The sequence below is a fragment of the Drosophila nasuta genome, chromosome 3 (genome assembly GCF_023558535.2).
Source record: "Drosophila nasuta strain 15112-1781.00 chromosome 3, ASM2355853v1, whole genome shotgun sequence".
In the NCBI taxonomy this organism is placed as follows: Eukaryota; Metazoa; Arthropoda; class Insecta; order Diptera; family Drosophilidae; genus Drosophila; species Drosophila nasuta.
Genome location: NC_083457.1, coordinates 35,759,380 through 35,780,386, shown reverse-complemented (window position 1 = coordinate 35,780,386; position 21,007 = coordinate 35,759,380). Strand labels below are relative to the sequence as shown.

Genomic DNA, 21,007 nt, shown 5'->3' with positions numbered 1-21,007 from the left:
ATTTGACTCTATTTTTTCTTTGCTTTTTTTGTTAAGTTTTTTGTTGTTGTCTGTTTTCTTTTTTTGTTGTTTTGTTTGTCGCCTTAATAATTACTAGTATATAACAATATCTCATTTTTTTTAAGATTTTTAATTCTGCTGGTTTTGTCAGCGGTTTTGCTCTTACAACTTACAATAATAATAATAATTATATAATAATAATAATAATAATTTTCTCATGTCTCTTGATCTGGTTTACTCCTTTTTTCCTTGCGGCTTACACAATCATTTTTTTGTTTGTTTTTTTCTTGTTGTTTATCATTAATAAGTTTCATTATTTCTTGTAATTGCAGTAGATTAGTTTATGTGTGTATATGTGTTGTATGTGTGTTCGTGTGAGTTGTTTTTGCTTTTGTTTTGTTTTTTCGTGTGTGGTGTGTGGGCGTGGCATTTATGCATATAAAACTAGTAAGTTCCCCTCATCTCATTTTTTGTTTACTTATCAAATGTCATTGTTGTATATAGGTATATGTATATATATAGTATTTTTTCCTTTTCTTGTATATAAATTGTATATATCATTTTAATATTGTTTTGTAATTGCTACAAATCGATTTTAAACGCTTGATTTTTTGCAACTTGATCTCATTGTTTCATTTGATTTTCCCTTTTCGTTTCATTTTTGTTTTTTCCTACTACTTAAATATGGTATATAAAAAATATTGCAACGAAATAGCTAACAAAAAAATTTGTCGGTTGTTTCCTTCCTTTCACTTTCGTCGTTTTGTGTTTTTTTTTTCATTCATTCTCTACCATTCTTATTCGTTTTTAGATATTTTTATTAAATATTTTTTGTTAGTTCTGTTTTTGTTTTTGGACACTAGAGTTTCAGCAAATTATTTTATAATTTCTCAAGCAAATGACTTTACTCGATTTATGTTTTTTGTGTTTTTTATACATATATTTTAAGGAAGCGTCTGTAACGTGCTTAAAGTTGTTCTAAAACTAAAAGCAAACAGCTTATTTTGGGGCCGCATAGCTCTGATACAACCGCACAATCATGTCTATAACTCATTTACTTAGTATTTCATTCTTGTTTTTTTCTTTTTATTTAATGTGTTTGTTTTTTTTTTTTGTTTTGAGCAAAAATTTGTCTAAACAGGCAAACGCAAAAAAAATAAATAATTTATGGTTAGCGCATTGAAATGTTTGATAAGAAGAAAACAAGTAAAACAAAATTATATTTTGTGTACGATTTGCAAAACACACACAAAAATATTCTTTTATAACAAAAATTAACTAGTTATACACAAATTAAAATTGAAATTTTTCTACACAAGCTGCTACAAATAAGTAAGTATATATACTTATATAAAAAAAATTAACAAGCCGTTTAAAAGTTCAGTCTATTGTTAAAGAGGCACGCCCGCATGCAACACCACCAGAAGAAGGGGAAGGAGGAGAAGCATATAGAAATGTGTGTTCTTGTGTCTGGCTGTGTGATTGCCAAAAACGAATTGCTTTTGTCACACTGTATGTTGTTTTGTCTTGGTTTGGAAGAGGAATAGGAAATTATATACTTATGTATTGGTATTTACATATTGTGTAGTTTATCAACAAAAAATGTAAACAAAAAAAAAACAAAAGTTTATATGATTGTGTACGTAACATATTGCTGTGTATGTTGGTGTATGTGTGTTGGTGTTGTGTTGTTGTTTTGTATAAAATAAGAAACAGTTGGAAAAAGTTGTCCGAGTTTTGGAAATCGCAAAAAGAAAAACATAAGCTCTCTCGCTTTTTCTCTTGCTGTCTATATTTATATATATAGATAAATGTATATATTAAAAAAAAGTTGCTTGACAATAATATAATTATTATTACACACAAAACGTTTAAAAAACAAAATCAAAAATCAAACATTTTACATTTGAATTGCCCCTAATTGTTTTTCAAGTCTACAAAAATTGTTTTTTTCTTTGCTTGTTATTATTGTTGTTGTTTAGGCATGTTGGTTGTTGCTTTTTGTTGCATTGAAAATATATGCGTTTTTCTTTTGCTTTTTACGACACGTTTTGCAAATAGTTTTTTTTGTATTTTGTGTTTTTAATTTTTTTGTTAACATAATTTCAACATTTTTTGTTTAGTTTTTTTTTTGTTTATTTAGTATAATTTTTCTTGTAGAACGCTTTGTTGTTGTTGTTGTTGGTGTTTCTGTTGTTTACTATAATAATTGTGTAATATATATAGTATATATATTTATATGTATAATAGTTTCTTTTTTTTTGCCTTTTTACATTGCTTGCAACTGTTGCAGCAGCAACTGTTGCATTAAAGTAGCATTTTGTTTCCGATTGTTTAATTGATTTGATTGGATTGGAGTTGATTTGATTGATTCGTTCATTCAGTAGTGTTCGTCGTCATCAGTATTGGAGTTGGAATCATCGCAATCTTCTTCATCGTCATCATCATCGTTGGAATCAGAACTAGCTGAACTATCATCCGAGTCGCTATCATGGCTGCCGTGATTGTTGTTGTTGTTATAATGGTGTTGCTGCTGTAGCTGTTGCTCTTGTTGATGCTGTATCGTTACGACAGCATGATGTTGCTGCTGCTGTTGTTGCTGATATTGCTGCGGTTGCTGTTGCTGCTGATGCTGCAAGTTATTGCTACTGCTACTCTCTGCCAGTCTTGTTGCAGCTGCGGCTGCTGCTGCGGCCGCTGCAACTGCTTGAGCCTCGGCTGCTGCTGCTTCTGCTGCAGTCGTCTGCTGCAAAGTCTTATCATAGTCCATGACCAGCTGCTTGATGTGCGCCAATTTGGCATGCAAATAATCAAATCGCTGCTTATCCTCCTGTGTGCCGCGATCATTATTAATGCGCTCATATTCGTTGACAATCTGCCGCTTGATCTGATCATAATCATCGCCTCCCCGCTGCTGAGCGCCCTCCAAGCGTTTGGAGAGATCCTGGAAGCGTTTGCGCACACCTTCAACGCTGGTCAACAGTTTGCAGTACTCGACATAGTCGCTCTGAAATTCATTCTTATAGCATCGACGCACCTCCAGCGTGCGTATCGGAGCATACTGACTAAAGTCATAGTGTGGCGCACCATCGTTGTTGGCATTGCCATCGGCATAGGCGTGAGCTGCCTCCGCCAGCTGCTGGGTGGGCGATGGGTGCTGGGGATTCGACTGCTGCTGCTGCTGTTGCTGATGATGGGACTGATGATTGCTGGCTGTCGACTCGCGATTGCTATGATGATGATTGTGGTGTTGTGGCTGTTGCTGCTGCTGCGTCTGTTGATGATGCTGCTGCTGCTGATGGTGCGACAACTGTTGCTGCTGTTGTCTATCCTGCTGCATTTGCTGCCTTTCCTGTTGCTGATAGACGTTGCTGCTACTGCTGCTGCTGTTGCGTTGTCGCTGACCATTGCTGCTGCTTTCGCTCGTGCGCTTCTTGCTGTTAGAAGCGGCGTGCGTATTGTTGTTGTATGAATTGTACTCATCGTGCGCATTGTTGTTGCTACTGTTACTATTAAAGTTGCTGCGTTGTTGTTGTTGCTGATGATGCTGCTGTTTCTGCTTTTGTTGTTGTTGTTGCTGCTGCTGCGTTGTCGCTGCCGGCGCCGACTGTCGCACAAAACTTGCTGCCAATTTTGGTGGCGTTGTTGAGGACTTGCGACTGTTTGCCGACGACGACGACGATGACGAGGACTGGCGACTGTTGCGCTCCTGCTGCGTCTCATAGCCACTGGAACTGCTCGAGTTGCTGCCTGTGGAATTGCGTTTATCCGTGCTCCCGTTGCTGCCTTGCTTCGATGAGCTGCTGCTGCTAGTGCGTCGACTATTGCCGCGCATCTGTTGCTGCTGCTGCTGTTGTGGTTGCTGCTGCTGCTGCTCAATGCTCCTGAACTCGTCAATGTTGTCCAGCACATTGTAGCTCAAATCACTACTGTGCTCATCCACCAGATGCTGTTGCTGACGCTGCTGCTGTTGTGGCGGCGTATAAGCAGCTGCTGAGCTTCCAGTTCGACTGCGATACGTCGACGTAGGCACACTATTTAATGAGGAGGAGGAGACTGATGATGATGATTGCGATTGTGATTGAGGAGCACTGCCAGTTTCGCGATTGTAATGACTGATGCGCATCTTTTTCGTCTGCACCGGATTGAACATTTCATCGTACTCGATGCTGCTGCGCTTGAGACTGCTGCCACTATTGGCGGACATCATATGCTGTCCTCCCATGCCGTGTCCACCGCCTCCACCCGATCCCATCGACATCAATGGCGGCGGACTGCCCGTGTGTGTGGATGTCGGACTTTGTCCGGATGTTGAGCTGCCCGCATCCGAGCTCATGGGTGGCGTCAGATTCTGTGGCTTACGACGCTTCAGCTGCTGCAGTTCCTGTTCGCTAAAGAACGGCCAATTCTCATCGACATCGTTCCACATCTGACGGCGCAAATTGTACGTATTGTGTTGTGGCATAACACTTATGTCCCTGAGTATATTACATATCATGTTGCGCTCCCGATCCTTGATGCCCTCATGATTAAGGCGTGCAAACAGCTCTGGTTTCTTGAACGGCTTCAGTGCCAGTAAATGTATCAAACGCTCGCGTATCGTGCGACGTGAAACCTCCGACATTTTGTTACCATTTCCACCTGCTCCGTTGCCTCCCCCACCTCCGCCACTTCCTCCTCCTGATTTGGTGTTACCATTGCGAGAATTGCTGCCATTGAGCATTTTATTGCGTCCATTGCCGTTGCTGCTGCTGTTGCCAGATTTAGCAACAGTTGTTGTTGTGCTACTGCTGATGCTGTCGCGGGGCGAGTTGCCGCTCAGACCTGCATAACCCTGCGAGATGCCATTGGCGAATGTGTTGGCCAGCGTGGCAGCGGCCGTGTTGCGACTACTGTTGCCATTGACTGTGCCACTGGCGCCCAACATATTGGGATTGGGTGAGCGTGAGGATAATGTTGCAGCGGCTCCCGCTGCTACTGATGATGTCAGACCATTAAATGGCGATGTACCTAACTTACGACTATTGTTGCTGTTAAAACTATTGCTGCTACTGCTGCTGTTGTTGTTGTTGTTGTTGTTGTTCCCACTGTGATGCGATGCCGAAGCGCTTGGTGGCTTCTTCACCTTACGCCCAATATCCGATTGATTTGGCTTGATCTCACGTATACATTTGCTCTTCTCCGTCTCCTCAGCCCGGGCCATCTTTGTGCGCGTTGTATCGTAGACATCATCGTTGGCATGAATGCGCATTCGACGCGCCAACGCACCAAGGACATCGAGCCTCTGATCATGCTGCTGTATGCACTCCAGCGTTCCCTCCAAGTCATCGATGGTGAAGCCGAATTTACGTCCATTCTCCATGCCATTGTTGTTAGCATTAGCATTACCATTGCTATCGCTGTTGGGAAGTGGAAAGTGTATGAAGCCAGTGTTGCCATTGCATTGTATTTTGGCGCATTGGCCGGGTCCCAGGCGATTGGCATGCTCATTTCTTTGATACTCCTCGATGGCACGGTACGCAGAGTCGGTGAGCTTAAGGAATATGTACTCCTTGCTATCATCGGTATAACGGTGGCTTTGTGACATACCATAATTGCCGGACGAGAACGAGACATTGGGCAGGCATTTTGTTGATGCAATCGAATTGCTCATAACGTGTCCGCCGCGCCCCCAGTCCACAAATTGTTGTATATAATGATGATATGGTGATCACAATTGTAGTTACCTAGTCGTCGTTGTTGTTTTTGTATATCGATATACTCTGCTGATGTTGTTCTACTTGCTACTTAAGTTGGCTGCTTTGTCGTAGTGACGTTGCGTGGCGAATGGCAAAAAATGGATTTGATAGACAATTCTCGATAGATTTTTGTTATTTTTTTGTTTTGTTTTGCTTTTGCGGACACGGAAGAGCGTTGGAAGTAAATTTTGGTAACTGGAAGTTGTTGTAAATTTGTTTTTGATGTTGAAGCTTCTTCAAGACGTTTTCAGGATGTGTCGTTACCCGTGGTCCAAAATGGCAATTGTTGGTTCAGTTGCTGTACACAATTAATAATATTTGCTTTTAGTATGTTGTAATCGTAAATAAAATTTACGTTGTTGCTAAGACGTGAACAGAGGCAAATGCATTTGATACACACACGTACGCACACACAGACATCAAATACACACGCACACTTTGATACGAAACTGCTCTCTTCAGAGTTGGTTTTTTTTTCTTGTTGAGCTGAGCTGCAAACTTGCTACTGTTGTCGTTGTTGTTGCGTTTTTCTTTCTTTCAATTTTTGTGATTTGAAATGCAGGCACTAATACAAACGCAAAACAAATCACACGCACAACTCTTTTTTCTTTCTTTTTTAAATAATTTTCGTTGTTACTGCTTGAGAATTTCACTTCCGTATAGCTCTCATTTCTTTCTCTCTTTCACTCGGTCGCTCTCTCTCCAGGTACGCTCTTCCACTTTCAAAAAGTCTGGTTCATATTTGCACTCCACGTTGTTGCTGCTCTTTTTGTGTGTGTATTTGTGTGCTACTTGCAAATAACACAATTTCTTTTGTTAAATAATATGGTATGTATTTTTTAATTGGGTTAAGGTAGGCATGTATATTCAATGCTCTTGTTGTTGTCGATTTATGTTGTTGCTGTTATTGCCGTTTTGTTGCTGCTGCTGGTGATTTTACATGTTTGCGTGCGAGGCGTGCGAATGATGACTGGTGTAACTTTTGCTTAAGTTGAAAGTGCGACTCCTGCGCCAGGTGCTCAAATTGTCTTTGTGTGTGTATATGAATCGCTCAAAAGTCAGGCGGCGGCGGCGGCAGCCATAAGCAAAATCAAAGACAGCAGCGCAGCACTGCGCGCAGAGCGAGCAATCAATGCTGTTCGCGCACACACACACACGTACGCACTCACTCACTCACACTAATATGGTTACACGTCGCTTGACTGCTTTTGGTGGTGTGTGCGCGCTCGCTCGCTGCTGGTTTGTTGTCTCTCTCGTTCTCTCGCTCGCATTGATCGATGTGTGACAAAGCGAGACAACTGCTGTTTTGATTGGCTTCACTACTGTTGTTGCTTGCTGTTGCTGCTTGATCTTTTTTCTTTTTTTTGCTTTTTGCTAAAAATCATCTGTGTTTGTACGTTGATTTTTTTATATACATATATATTTTTTCTGCTGCTGTTGCTGCTTATAATATTTTTTGTCCACTTCTATATTAGTTGCATATATGTTATTTCTCATGTGTATGTGAATATCTTTTTCTTGGCAGACACACACACTCGCACTCTCACACACAGTTGTATTATCCGATTCGAAATTGAAGGCACAGAGTTCAAGCACTCGAAATATTGTTAATTTTTAATGCCTTTTAACCACTTTTTTTGTTTTTATATTTGTATTTGATATCGTTGTGTGCGTGAGTATAACGTCGTATGCATGCGAATATATGTATGTGTGTATTTTGGGTTTTTACGCCAACACTTTTACTCAAGACATTTTGGTGCTTTGGAATTTTGCTTTTAACACATATTTATTTTTGTTTTTGGCACTGGAATTCTCGATAATTGAACGTATTGTTTTTATTGGTTTAGCAATTGATTTCCTTTTTATTTCATATGAATTGAATTTAAGAAGTGTATGTGTCCAAGGTATCTTAATCAACGTACAAAAGGTATCTGCTAAATGAAATCGAAACGAGTTGCTTTCAAGTGGTTGCCGTCGTCGTTGTGCTGCTTTGCTGCTGCTGCTGTGCACTCGTTTATTATTACACCACTCACCGCCGCCCCGTGGACAATGCTAAGACAGTCAGGCAGGCAGCGACGTCGACGAGTGTGACGCGACGGAGCAGAGCAGATCAAGCAGGCAGTTTTCGTCGTATCTCCCTCTCTCACACACACATACACATGGGTGCTCAATTTGCCGCTCTTTAGTTATTCTGCTGCTCTCTCGCAGCACGCTTGCTTTGCTTCTTTGCAGTCTCGACGTTTCGTTTGAAATACGTTGTACGTGCCTTGTATCACTTGCTGCTCTACTACTGCAAGTAGTATTTTTTGTGGTTGTTGCTGTTTTTTTGTTTGTAATGTAGTTATTATGGAAGTGAAGCGTAGAGCGAAGATGAAAACAAGTTTGCAATTTAATGTGCGCACTTGGCACTCTGCCGTCGCTGGCCGTTGGCCATTCCGTTATTCCGTTTACTACTCGAGGTTCTTCTCTTCGCCGTGCTCTCTGCACGTTGCTCTACTCTCACGCTCAATCGCTCTTGCTCTCGCTCTTTCTCTTGTGCTCTTCGAGATTGTCGTTATGCGTTGACTTTACGTTTTTTTTTTCTTATCTACATTTCGTATGTACGTTTATTTCTTGGTGTATTTGTTTATTTGTCTGTCTCTGTGTGTGTGTATCACAGAAAAGCTTGTGGCTCGTTGCACGTCTTAGCAAAAAAAAAAAATACAAAACTTTAGCTTACTTTGTTATTGTGGTTGTTGTTGATCGCTGTCGCTGAGAACGTGTACGTGTGAGTAATTATCTCACAACTGTTGGAAAAGCTACAGTCGCAGGGCACGCGTCACAATAATATATGAAAACAAAATACAGACATAAGCTCAATACAAATAATAAAAAGCACACAAGAGGCCCAGTGAAATGTACTTACAATATGTCTGTATATATTTACATTTATACGACAATAGCCATCAACGCGCTTTGTCGCTTTAGTAGATTTCAGCGACGTTGTTTTTTGTTGTTATAGTTTGCTTGTTGAAACAGCTGTTTTTGGATCTGCCACCTGCGCGATGCGATGTTCTTGTTTTTGCGCTCCCACCACGTCACACGCAGAACTTAAGGTTGTTGTTGTTGTTCTCACGCTGTTACTTGGCACGCACGCAGCAAACGTAAACCTTTCACTCTACCTCCCGCTCTCAGCCAGCAACACAAACACAAACAGCCCAATCAGCTGTGCGCTCGCTTTGTTGCTCAGCTAAACTGTGCTGCAGTGTTGAACAGTGAATTTATCGGCTTGTTATCGGTCGGCCGGTCAATCGATAGCCAAGTGCTGTTACGCGCACCACGAAAAAAGCTCTTCAATTTGGACAATAAAGTTGTTGCTGCTGCTGCTGATTTCTCTATAAAATGATTACCAATTGCAATGAAAATGACTTCCTTATGGAATATAATTCATTTTTTCGTACTTAGTGGTGGTTGATAATGCTGCTGCTGTTGGTTGTTGTTAATTTTGTAGTTGTTGATTGTTGTTGTTTTATGGCCGTGGTGCTGTTCTCCCTTTTGATTTCTGCTTTTACTGGATCTTTGTTCAAATTATGCTTTGCTTTTGCTTTTAAATTCACTCTACACTTTTTGGAAAGAAACGAATATGTTAGAAGGCACTAGTTTTTCATTTTTAAAATTTTTTTTTGTTTTCCGTTTCCTTGCCGCTCCGTGATTCTCTTTTGAATTTTACTTGTGTATGTGTGTTTTTGTTCACTTATATTTATTTACGTTACGCGTCCGCGATCACACGTTTGGTTACGTACAGCTCAGCTGTTTTATGTTTACGTTGCATACCGTTACGCTACACATTTTCTCTTAAGGGCTCTTCGCTCTCTCTCGCACTTCTTCGTTCTCTTGCCAAAGAGAGTTTATTAAAGAGAGTGTGAGAAGCGTAGACACCCGCTTCGAACTTTTCTGCACGGCAATTGTGTTTGTTGTTAATTCGTGTTCACTTTTGACATTTTTGCATACACAAATTTTCCGCTTTCAGGTAGTTTTACCGTAGACAGAGATCTAGCCTATGGGTTGTATATGCGTGTACGTATATGTATGTATGTGAGGTCGTGTGTTCGTTCGTGTCGTGTCGTGCCTGCTTTTTTGCCTGCTGTGGTAGGCTTATCTGTTTTTGTACTAGGAATTTTAGCTACCCCACACTCATCACGCTCTCTACGTGAAAATGTGTTTTACATTTGAGGAATTTCGGTGTGTGTGTGTGTGTATGTGAGTGCAAATATGTACTGCGGTAAATGGTCATAAGCAGCACACCTGACGATCTTTTATGATGCGGATTCGAATTTGGATTTAGGCAGGAAGCAACTAAAAATCTGGCGGCAGCAGCTGTCAAACAAAATGCGACAAGCAAAAACAAAGTCATAAAATGGCAGGAAAGTATATTTGTCTCTTTTTCGCATGTATTGTTGTCTGTTTGTCTTGTTATTCACTGGATAATAGCAGTAGTTGTAGTCGAACAGGATGAGATTTATAGCAAATCGCAAAAATTTTAAAGCTCGTAAAATCGCACACACATACTAGCAACCAACGCTGACAAACTCCACAAATAAAAGCTGTGAGCCAAGGTAACAACTTGAAGTTCATTTATAACAAAAAAAATAATAATATAATAATGTTGCCCCTGGATTGTTGTTATTGTGTATGTGTGTTTGTCAGTTTCAATAACAACAAATTTGCAGCCAACGTTTTATCAAATTAGCCGAAAAGTCAAAAAACAAAACCTAAAGAGCAGTAGCACCAACAACAACAAATACAATTTCAAGTTTGAAGCGCGCGCGCGACGCTATGTCGGCGGCCATTTGTTAAAAATGTTGTCGGTTCCTCCTCCGAGACGGCGAGCGAACGCCGCTTAAATAGCATTGAGAGCCCAGGCGAACTCAAAGGCCAATGCACTGCGCGTGACGACAACAGCGACGACAACGTGACACGAGACGATGCGAGCTAACGAACAGTGTGGAGAGAGGAGGAGGGGTGGTCGATGCCTGTATGTTTTCGTCTTTGTGTACGAGGACTCCACGTAGCAGACAACAACAGCTGGCCTCAGGCTTTAAACAATAACAGGAGCAACAACCACCGAAAAAAGAACCCAAAGAAAGACATACTGAATGTAGTATAGATGTGTGTGTTCATGTATCGAAACCTATGAAAAACGTGTGAACGTGTGCAATGGCATGCTCAAGAAAAAGAAGGGCAGTAACAATAATCTCACACGCTTCTAAATAGAATTAAATAATACACAAGTACACACATACACTCGCATCATATTAGTGTGACCAGTGCAGCTGACAGCTGTGTAGACAGTTTTTGCTTTGTGCGATGCGCTTCTTTACAATAACAAAACAAAAGCAACAAGAACAAATCCATTGATAACAATGCCAAACGAGAGCGGTCGGGTGGGCGAGCAAGACAGCGACAGCTACATAACACTATGGCACAACAACTAAGCGCGTTAATCTGCGCACCGGTGCCCAGTGCTGCCACCTTCGCCAAATCGATCGAAACTCAGTTGAATCGATAAATGGGCAGAACCACCACAACAACTACAAGCCAAACGAATTAAAGACACATTAACGGCTCCACACACTTGCATCCATATGCATATATGTATTTATGCAAATGTATGTAGGTTTGTGTGCACCACAAAAATACGTGCAAAGCATTTAAAAATGTAAATTTTATAAATGCGCTGATAGGCACAGTGCTGAAACAGATGTTCAAAAACGTTGTAGGGCAGGAGAAGCATCAGCAGCGGTAAACCAAAAGTCGAGTAGTAATGCGACAAAAAAAAAACAAAAGAAACGACAATTTTCGATACCATTAAAGAGGGCGCGCGTTGGGGAATGCAAGTCGCTCTCTCGCTCTCACACATGCTCTCTTCGCAGGCATGTAAGTGTGTATGTGAGAGTAAAATGAATAATCAATTGTCGTCGACGCGTCGCCTTCTCCCTCTCCCTCTTAGAGGGTAATAGCCCACACGGGAATCCCAAAATGCCATGCAGTATTTTGTGCATTTCCAATACCCACGATACAACAGGCAGCAGCTCAATTTTCTCGACAAGACCAAACACACACATGCATATTTTATAAGTATATTATGGCAATATTTTGTATATTCAACACTTTTGCTATTTTTAGCACCAGAGGAAAACAGCAACAACAACAATAACATCAGCAATACCATTATTAGGAAATGTGACTCACGATTCAGGCATCACATCAAACAGAGTGTGAAAATATTTATACTATATATTATATTGAGAAAGGCGTTAAATGGTGTCGCCTCACTTGACATGCTCGTTATTGAGAAGAAGGGTTGTATAAATAAATACAAAGCTTAACAACAAATACAATTTCATAATGTATTCACTCATAGACTATAAAAAAATGTTTGCCCGATAAACGTTATTTATACAGTTATGCGACATTTTGCTCACTTCAAAATTCACTCGAAGCAATTATTTATTATTATAGTTCACTGCAGATGCGTCATGAGTCTATAAAGAAACCTTACAATACATAGAAAAATAATATGCAATTTACTAGATTTTTATAGAGTCAATGCGGGGAAGCCCCATGTCATAATTGCAAGTAATAAAAGAAATACGTTTTTTTAAAAAACCTTCGGCATATTTTTTTAAGGTATTTCATACAATTTGAAATGTATTTCATAATAATAAAATGTGATATTGTAAATTAATGAAAATATAATGATTCCATAAAATATATTTGCAAACAATATCCATAGAAGAAAAGTAATTTGCAACTGCAAAATATATTTTAAGGTCAATTCATTAACTTTTTTCACCTCATTCTAAATATTCAAGGCCAATGAATTCGAAACAAACTCATATCGGTAGTCCCAATGAGATATCATGGGGTTCTTTGCTTGTTTGTACGATACAAAGTCGCAAAACAAACACAAAGCAAACAAACGCGTACTCGACTCGTACAATGAACTGTGGCCTGAACGGACTCGCAGTTCGCCCTCTCACAAAAGCAACAACAACAACTATGACGATGACAAAAACCAATCAAATTATAAGCGTCACCTGGAAGATCTTGTTGAACAACAGCAACGTTCATTGACCGATTTAAGCAACAACAACAACCCGATGTACATTGCATAATTTGCAGCTTTGCTTTTTCATGATTACCAAAAAAAAAAAACCAAAAATGTTAAACGGAAATGCGTTTGTTTTGGACTATCGCAAAATAATTGTAATCAAAATGGAAAAAATAAAACATTGACCGTGAATGGGCAGAAATTTTTGTTGGTTTCTTATTTATTTTGATTAGATTACAAACGCGTGCTGTCGTGCACTCTCTCTCGCTGCCGAGTTATGTTAGTGGATAACCTTATCTATTAATTAGAAAACTTTAAGTAAAAGAATTACTCAATCAACTCGACGAATAACGAACGAAAGCAACTGTGCTATTTTGGTTTTATAAAAAAAAAACAGCATAAATAAAATAAACTTTAAATGTGGTTTACAAATTCTGGTTTTATGTATTCTGCTGATTGAAAATCGACAATTAAAAATGTATTTAAATACAAGAATAGATCGAAAGATGCGGGGAAAAACATAAAGGAGGAGCTGAAACCAGTTTTCAAAAACGCTGCATAAATTAAATTATCGACAAAAAACGGACGAAATTGTGTGTTCTAAGAAGATCAACAAAAATAGGTTTCTAATTATAATTTAGCCAGTTTTATATAATATAAGAGAAAACATTTTCATAATCAGTCTATGTCGAAATATAATTATGGGAAATTACAACAATGTTCCAATTACGCTAAGAACTGGTTCAAAAGGTTCGAACTGATTATGGGGTGAACTTGTTTATTTTTGCATTTAATCCAACCTTATAGGTTTAAGGCTTTACACAAAACAACTATCTCACTTTGTCTTGTTGTGTTTTCGTTTCGTAATGTTGTCTGTCTGTCCATCGATCGAAGCGGCGATAGCTTCTGCTACTTACACTCATATACACATACACTCTCGCGTACACATAGGCAGTCAGACGACGAACACAACAAATACATGTGCATGCTAATCAGCAACAACACCCAAAAATTAAAACCAGATTCAACAACAGCAAAGCTAGAAGGCTCAAATCGTAACGAAGTCAAAGCTGTTGCCGCAACTCAGAGAGGGAGAGAGAGAGAGAGGAACAATGACTGAGCGAGCGGTAAACTAAAGTAAAACCAAAGCAGAGCTTGTTGAAGCTTTGGAAGCTTCAAAATCAAAAACTTGTCTTCCCAGATTCAGTTGGATTATTTCTTCTTATTGGATCGAGACGCGTGCGGCGCAGGCGTGAGGAAGGGGGAGAGAGACAGAGACGAAGATAGCACAACATGGTTGGCAATTTCGAACTGGACTAAAAACGGACTCACAAACAGTAACCAAAACAGACGGCAAAAACAACAAAAAGAGAAAAACAAGTAAGAAAGCTACAGTCGAATATGCGCGACTTTGAGATACCCGCCACGTTAATATAAAAGTATTGCTTTGCAAATTACTTTCCAAGTATATAATCGAATATTCATAAAATTCTTAGAATCAAGAATATAAATAAATGCCATCTAAAATGAAAATTCAATTTTCGATGTATATTAATATCAATAAAGTTCTGAGGAACCAGAGTATTTGTATTATGTCAAAAATTTTGATTTCTGAGGACAGACAGCAGAAGGCTGTAACACATATAAGAAGATTGCCACTAACTAGTTAGACTCAGGTACCCGATGTTAACGGGTATTTAAAGAGACGTACAACGAGAGATTGGTGTTACCACGACAGGGGACTGACTGGTATTCCCCACCCCCTCAGCAACAGCAACATTCAACTCTCTCAATCTTAAGCGCGTTGTCAGTATTTTTATTTAAAAATTCATATGCATGTATATTTACGATTTGTATGCGGCATCATTATATTATGGCTATATCTTTGAAAATGACTGAAGGTCAGCCAAATTGAGCGTACAATCAACTTTTTAATATTTCATTATACCATTTGCATGTTGTTATTATTTTATTATCGTTGTTGTTGTTGCTGGCCCAAATGAGAATGCATTTTTGCATGAAGAATTATGAGTTTAAGTTATTATTCGTCAATTGCAATCAAATTTTGCTATCCATCTAACTTGTGTTACTAAATGTTTTTCGACTTCTTTTTTTTATCACTCGCATTTTTTCCGCAGTAAATGCTGTGTGTTAATTGAACTTCCGCAGAGTTCTCGCTGACTGTTTACGGTTTTTTTTTACTGTGCCATTTCTATGTCTGTTTAGGCTGGCGTGTGTGTCTGTCTGTCTACATATTTGTGTATGAGTGTGCCCATATTTGTTTAGCTTTAAAAGTAGAACGTCAGAGCCAGGTCAGCCCTCACCTTCGTCTTGTTTGTTTCCGGTGTCTTTTGTCTGTATTCAAATTGTGAAATATGATGGAATAATTACAAAACGTGATGGAGAACATTGGATTTGGTAGCTTTAACATGTTTTTTGTTTGCATATTGTTGAACAATAAAAAACGAACTAACCTAAAATGAAAAGAGATCATTGGAACCCATTTCTTCTATTTATTTTGCACATTCTATTGGTCACACTGGCAAGCAAGTTCAACTCAAACACACGAAAATTCACCTCAACCCACCACTTGTAATGAAAATAATAAAGCACAACCACGAATAAGAAACCTCGGTATGCACAAGTGAATAAAAGATACGAAAAATTATATAAACATTATAGGCAGCCGTAAATATGACTAAAGCAACCGCAAAGCAGCCACGACCACAACAACAACACCAATAACTGCAGCAGTAACAGCGACAGCAACAACGATATATAACAAGTCGGGTGGCAACTACAAAAACGAGGGCCGCGCAACACAAAAAATACCAACAACAATAACAGCAACAGCTTTGACGACAGTAACAGCAGCAGTTGTTGCTTTTGTCGGCTGCTGGTTGGTAATTTTAATGTTGGTTTTATTTTCTGGTTTCTCGGCTACGAAACTATGCCAAAGTTAACGACGGATTACAATAATCAAAAAATATGTATATACATGCACTATTACAATAAGTGCGGCAATTATTCACCAAGTTGGCAACGCGCGCTCAAGCCGTCCACATGCCGACAACAGTTTGGCAACACTGACCAATTAACTGTTGTTCCTCCCATATGAGATGACAAACACACGTCAATAATCGATATCGATCTAGTTAACTTGATTGTTTAAAAATATCTGAACGTTATACATGTGTTTTTTATGTAGTACATTATAAATGGATTTGACACACCCATACAGTACAAAACAAAAAAATTGGTTACCTTCCTTTTCACATCAAACTATTTTTGGTAACAACTGAAGCAAAAATTGTGTTATATACACACATCCAAACATATGTATGTATGAACACACGCCGCCCGATAACAATTACAAAACTATTGAACCAATTAAGTAAAGGTCTATATAAAAAAAAAATAAAATTAACAACAACTACAACGGCAGCTATGCATGTTTTCCAGCGACAAATACAAAAAAGCCCCCGCACAAGTATGCGGGCCTGTGTGTGTGTGTGAGAGAGAGAGAGAGAGGGAGAGCACCACTTTTGATGTGTGCGTGTGTAGGTGAGAGCTTGCAAAACCACAATGGCGACAAAAATAGGCAGGCAGACAGGCCCACGGGAACGAGACAGAGGCATAGATACGTCTCATACAAAGCCATGTACATATATGCATTTGTATGTATATTCAGTGTACCTAGAAATGTACACACAAATACATACATATGTTTGTACGCGTGAGCAAATTGAAGTTTTGTCATTTTCGTTATTTTTATTTAACTCGTGTGCAGCACTCTCAATGCGTAAACATTCCCATATGCAAATATTAATGACCTTCACTTTCACCTCTTTTTTTTTTATTATTGCTGTTGTTGTGTAGAGGGCTGAGGCCAGAGCAAAAAAAAGTGAGAGAAGCGTTAATTAAACGCACCTATAAATGACAATGTTGAATTTTATTTATATGTATGTAAGCATTTCTGTTTCCAAAATTTCAATTTTCACAAGGCGAGTTGTTGTGGGCGCATGTAAGAGTAAAGTACACACACACTCTTACACGTGACAAATGAAGTGAAACAACCATAAAATAGCAGCACAGTAGCTACACATATACGCACATACATATTTATAATGAGAAGCGATACGGCCTTCTCTGCTCGTGATCGGGCAACGAAAACAACAACACAATTATAGTAAATAGGTGAAAAAAGACAACAGCGCGCAGTTGCACAAATATAAAAAGCAACCACAAAGCACAAGCACACACACACACCCCTACACTAGCATACATACATACACAAGGTATTACGGTAATCAATGTCAAACGCTGCTGCCGATTTCATTCGCATGCACAACAAGCAAGCAAAGCAGCCATAACAACAACAATATCCGACTGTCTGTCTCATTGTATTTTTGTGTACTTGTGTACAAGCACAAAAGCAATTTAAGAGCAATAGCAACTGACACACACAATCACCACAGCAACACAGATTCGTGTTAAATGCTAAAATGAGAAAAGCACCTACACAACTATAACAAACAACTTCGACGAGAGATCCGCTCTCTGAACTACACACATACATATATGAGCATGTGTAAGTCTCTTTTTGTATGTTTATAGGTGAAGACTGATAAACAGAATATTTAATGGACTTTTTAATAAAAACACACTTGCAAAGATCAAGAAAAGATCTTTCCAAAACATTTTGTATACTGTGCATAAGTACAAGTTCTTAAACACGTGCAATTAATGTGAGTAGTAAAAACGTTGAAAATGTCAACCTTAAGCACTCAAATCGAGACATGAGCAGCAAAAAAAAATAACGCCACTTGTTGTTGGCATAATTAAATGCAGTATGAGTGAGCGTGACAGCATCAGCATGCATGGCTATCGTTCGTCAATGCCTGCCTTACTCTCTCGCATACCCGAAACCAAAGCAAGATCGAAACACACACAATCACAAAGCAGACACAATACTTTCACTTCTTGTATTGAATTTTATTTTGGTTGGGGCGCCACACGCAGTTGTTATTGTTGTTGCTGTTATTGTAGTTTTTATATCTTTTCAACAGATTTATGCAAGTTTTCTGTTTGTATGTTCACACACATGCATGTATCTATGTGTATGTGTGACTCGACTCGTTGTTGGTTGTGTTGTGGCCCTCAGCAACAGTGAGCGAAAATACAAATTATAGAAAATCAGTGTGTCCACACACATACATATAAATAAAACAACAACCGACAAAGGTGGGTAAAAGAAACAAAAATACCGCGTCGTCGTCGCGTGTAATCCGATCGAGTGAAAGAGAGATATACATTTGTTGTAATTGGGTTATTGAAAATTCATTTATCTACCATCTGACTTACTTTTCTTATTCTCAAATTATGTACGATCAAAATGCTATAATAAAGTATTTTGGAACAAGCCTTGAGACACAACTGAAAGCTTGTTCAACAGCTTTGGCTGTTTGACCTCAAACGTGATGATCATATTGTTTGATAATGTATGAGTGCATCAGCATTATTCAAATTCAATCAGTAGAAACGACAGTTTGTTGCTGACACTAAATAAATGTTAATATTATTTACAGTATTTGCAGCTTATCTACGTAAGCAACAAAATAACAACATGCGTTAAACAGCACTTTACACCTGACTACCAAAGTATCGTCTGACTTACTCTCTCATTCGCACTCACTCTCCCATTTCCTTGGTCTTTATTTCTCTCAATATGCAGTGCAATACTGCAATATATTTACACACACACACACACGTACAATGGAATGGAGTGCAGTTGCTGGGCGCTCCCACCTTCATTCGTCGTCTTTTTCTCTTACGCGACGACGACGTTGGTTCGTCTTAGCTGTCACTGACAAAGCTTTTAGCATTTTGAGCATTTTCAAATGTCATTTTAATGCACAACATTCAAAATTAAACACTTTCTTCTTGTCAAATAGAAACCTAGCAGTAAAAACATGAGATTGGAATGGACATTAGCAAAAATTTAAACAAATTAATTCTGGTGAGAGCAGCCATCGAATTGATTTTGTTGCTTTTGTCGTGAATTAGGCCTTGCCAACACCACTATTCCGCTCTCCGTCCCCCATCAACCAAGCAACCAATGACGATATGCGCACACACAGCAGACAGCTGTTGAAATGTTTAAAGTGGCGAAATAAGACTATAATGATAGCAAACGAAGTGGGAGGAAGGCAAACATATGCATGCGTATATAGAGTGGATACCTTACGCTGACGTCAGAATGCAATATTTGTTTGATGCTCCAACAATTTGCATAGATATGCTATCGATAGCCGTGCCATTGTATATCGATAGCATACAGAGATGTGCGCGGCGCACATCACATGTTAAAATTAGACTGCTGCCCACGTTTGATTTCTAGGATAACTTCTATACATCCATGCAGACGCACAAACACATACACACACGCCCCCCCTCGTTTAATGCAACAGCTTTGATAGAAAACAACAAGAAAATACGAGAGGAGCATCGTAAACTGTATGCCGCCGGGTTGGAAAGGCAAGGGAAGAATCGAATTAACGAATTAACATACATATGTATGTTGTGCACAAAAAGGGGGTTGTTGCTATAGTTTATTGTATATTCGTTACATGAAGCCGGCGTTGGTTGCCTCTTCTGTTTTCCACACACCACATTCCAGCAAATTCTCAGTTCGTTCGTTTGCTCTTCTTTCTGCCACCCTCTGTTGCTTTTACTTTAGTGAGTAAGTAGTTGTGGTTTTTCTTTTTTATATTTGCTTTTTCGTTTTTGTTATTTGGAAGTTAAAACACTTTTGCAATCGTTATACATACATTTAAAGGTTGATTGCGGGTGATTTAAATTTGAGCTTGTATTTGTTATTGGAAGTAAAATTATTTATAAATTAATTGAAATCGCGTAAATAACGTTGTTGTTGTTGGCAGCAGCACCGACACGACGACGAGTGCGGTTGTTGTTGTTTGCTTGGCTGACGTTTTTGGTGGTTGAGCACGAGAGAGAGCGAGAGCGACGGGCCGACGACGAGGACGAGAGCTGCTGCTATTGCTGCTGGAGCGCGCGCGTGCATAACACACTCGTATATACACACACATTTACAGACATACACATACAAACGCTAGCTCCCATCAAGTGATGAACGGTGGGAGGAGAGACGAGCTTCTCTTGGCGAGCAAACGAGTCAAAACTCACACATGCAAGCAGACGTAAATATGTATTGCGATGTGTGCATATGTATTGGGTGTGTGTACATATGATGTATATATGTATATAAAATATAATACACGGCTGCGTTAATGATATTGAACGGCGACTCTGTTAAATGTAAATGGTGGCAACTGTCTTTGCCACAACTTTTAGACGGATTGACTAAACGACGATCCGCCTGGAGACGACGCACGCACACACACATACTTAGAAGTGGAGAAATCAATCAAACGCATTACGAATACGAATCCACGGCATTCGACGGATAGAAGGGAAGGCAACGGAAAACAATGTGTAAATTTTGACAATATTGCAAGTACTGCACATTTTTTTCCTTTTTGCTTCGTTTATTCTTGCATTTGCATACATTCGCATACACATGCACACACATGGCTTTGTGTGAGATGTATGTATTATTTTTAATTTTTTCTTACACAATATATATAGATATATGTGTTTTTCTATAGTTTGCACACACTTTATGTTACACTTAATTGAGCTCTTTGTTTTGTTGTTTGGTTTAATTAATGCACGTATTCCCCTTAAGTTAATTTTTCTAGTGTAATTTACAAATGTAATTTGAACAAAAAATTTTCTTTAGTTCAAAGTCAGAAATCACGTCATGGCTGCCACGTCCAAGCAACAATGAATCGTAAAATTTCCAAAGCAGCCCACTTCACGCGGCGTTATCGTCGGTTGCTTGCGGTTGCGAGTGCGTTTGTGAGCATCCGAGAGAGAGTGAGCGAGTAGCTGTTGCCGAATATCGATGCGCAGGTCTCACTTTACAGTGTATACACATTGTTTTTCACAAAAATATTCCTCGCATTGGCACATGCTATGCGATAGAGCAAGTACGCAATAGTGTACACGATAAAAACACCATAATTTTGCAAAAGAGAACAGACACTTGTGTTTTGCGTATTTGGTATTTTTTAGTATTATTTTAAATTGTGAA

At 39.1% G+C, this 21,007-nt stretch overlaps 2 protein-coding genes across 3 annotated transcripts in view; both read right to left on the bottom strand.

The window, feature by feature from the left end:
- LOC132792790 (chromodomain-helicase-DNA-binding protein Mi-2 homolog) overlaps window positions 1–21,007 on the bottom strand; it is a 28,840-nt gene that overhangs the window by 6,824 nt on the left and 1,009 nt on the right. The window lies entirely within an intron of this gene.
- Window positions 723–20,720, bottom strand: LOC132792793 (RNA polymerase II elongation factor Ell). 2 transcript variants are annotated; one of them, XM_060802275.1, is made up of 5 exons: window positions 20,531–20,720; window positions 9,179–9,340; window positions 8,644–9,112; window positions 8,458–8,536; window positions 723–6,036 (listed from the first exon to the last, which is right to left on the bottom strand). In XM_060802275.1, the coding sequence occupies exon 5, from the start codon at window positions 5,651–5,653 to the stop codon at window positions 2,381–2,383; it is 3,273 nt and encodes a 1,090-aa protein (XP_060658258.1). In that variant the 5' UTR covers window positions 5,654–6,036; window positions 8,458–8,536; window positions 8,644–9,112; window positions 9,179–9,340; window positions 20,531–20,720; the 3' UTR covers window positions 723–2,380. The 2 variants fall into 2 exon arrangements, with proteins under 2 accessions (XP_060658258.1, XP_060658259.1); XM_060802276.1 differs by having other exon boundaries at window positions 9,179–9,335.

Coding starts and splice junctions, on each gene's coding strand:
- LOC132792793 (XM_060802275.1), bottom strand. CDS start 5,653: ATGAGCAATTCGATTGCATCAACAAAATGCCTGCCCAATGTCTCGTTC.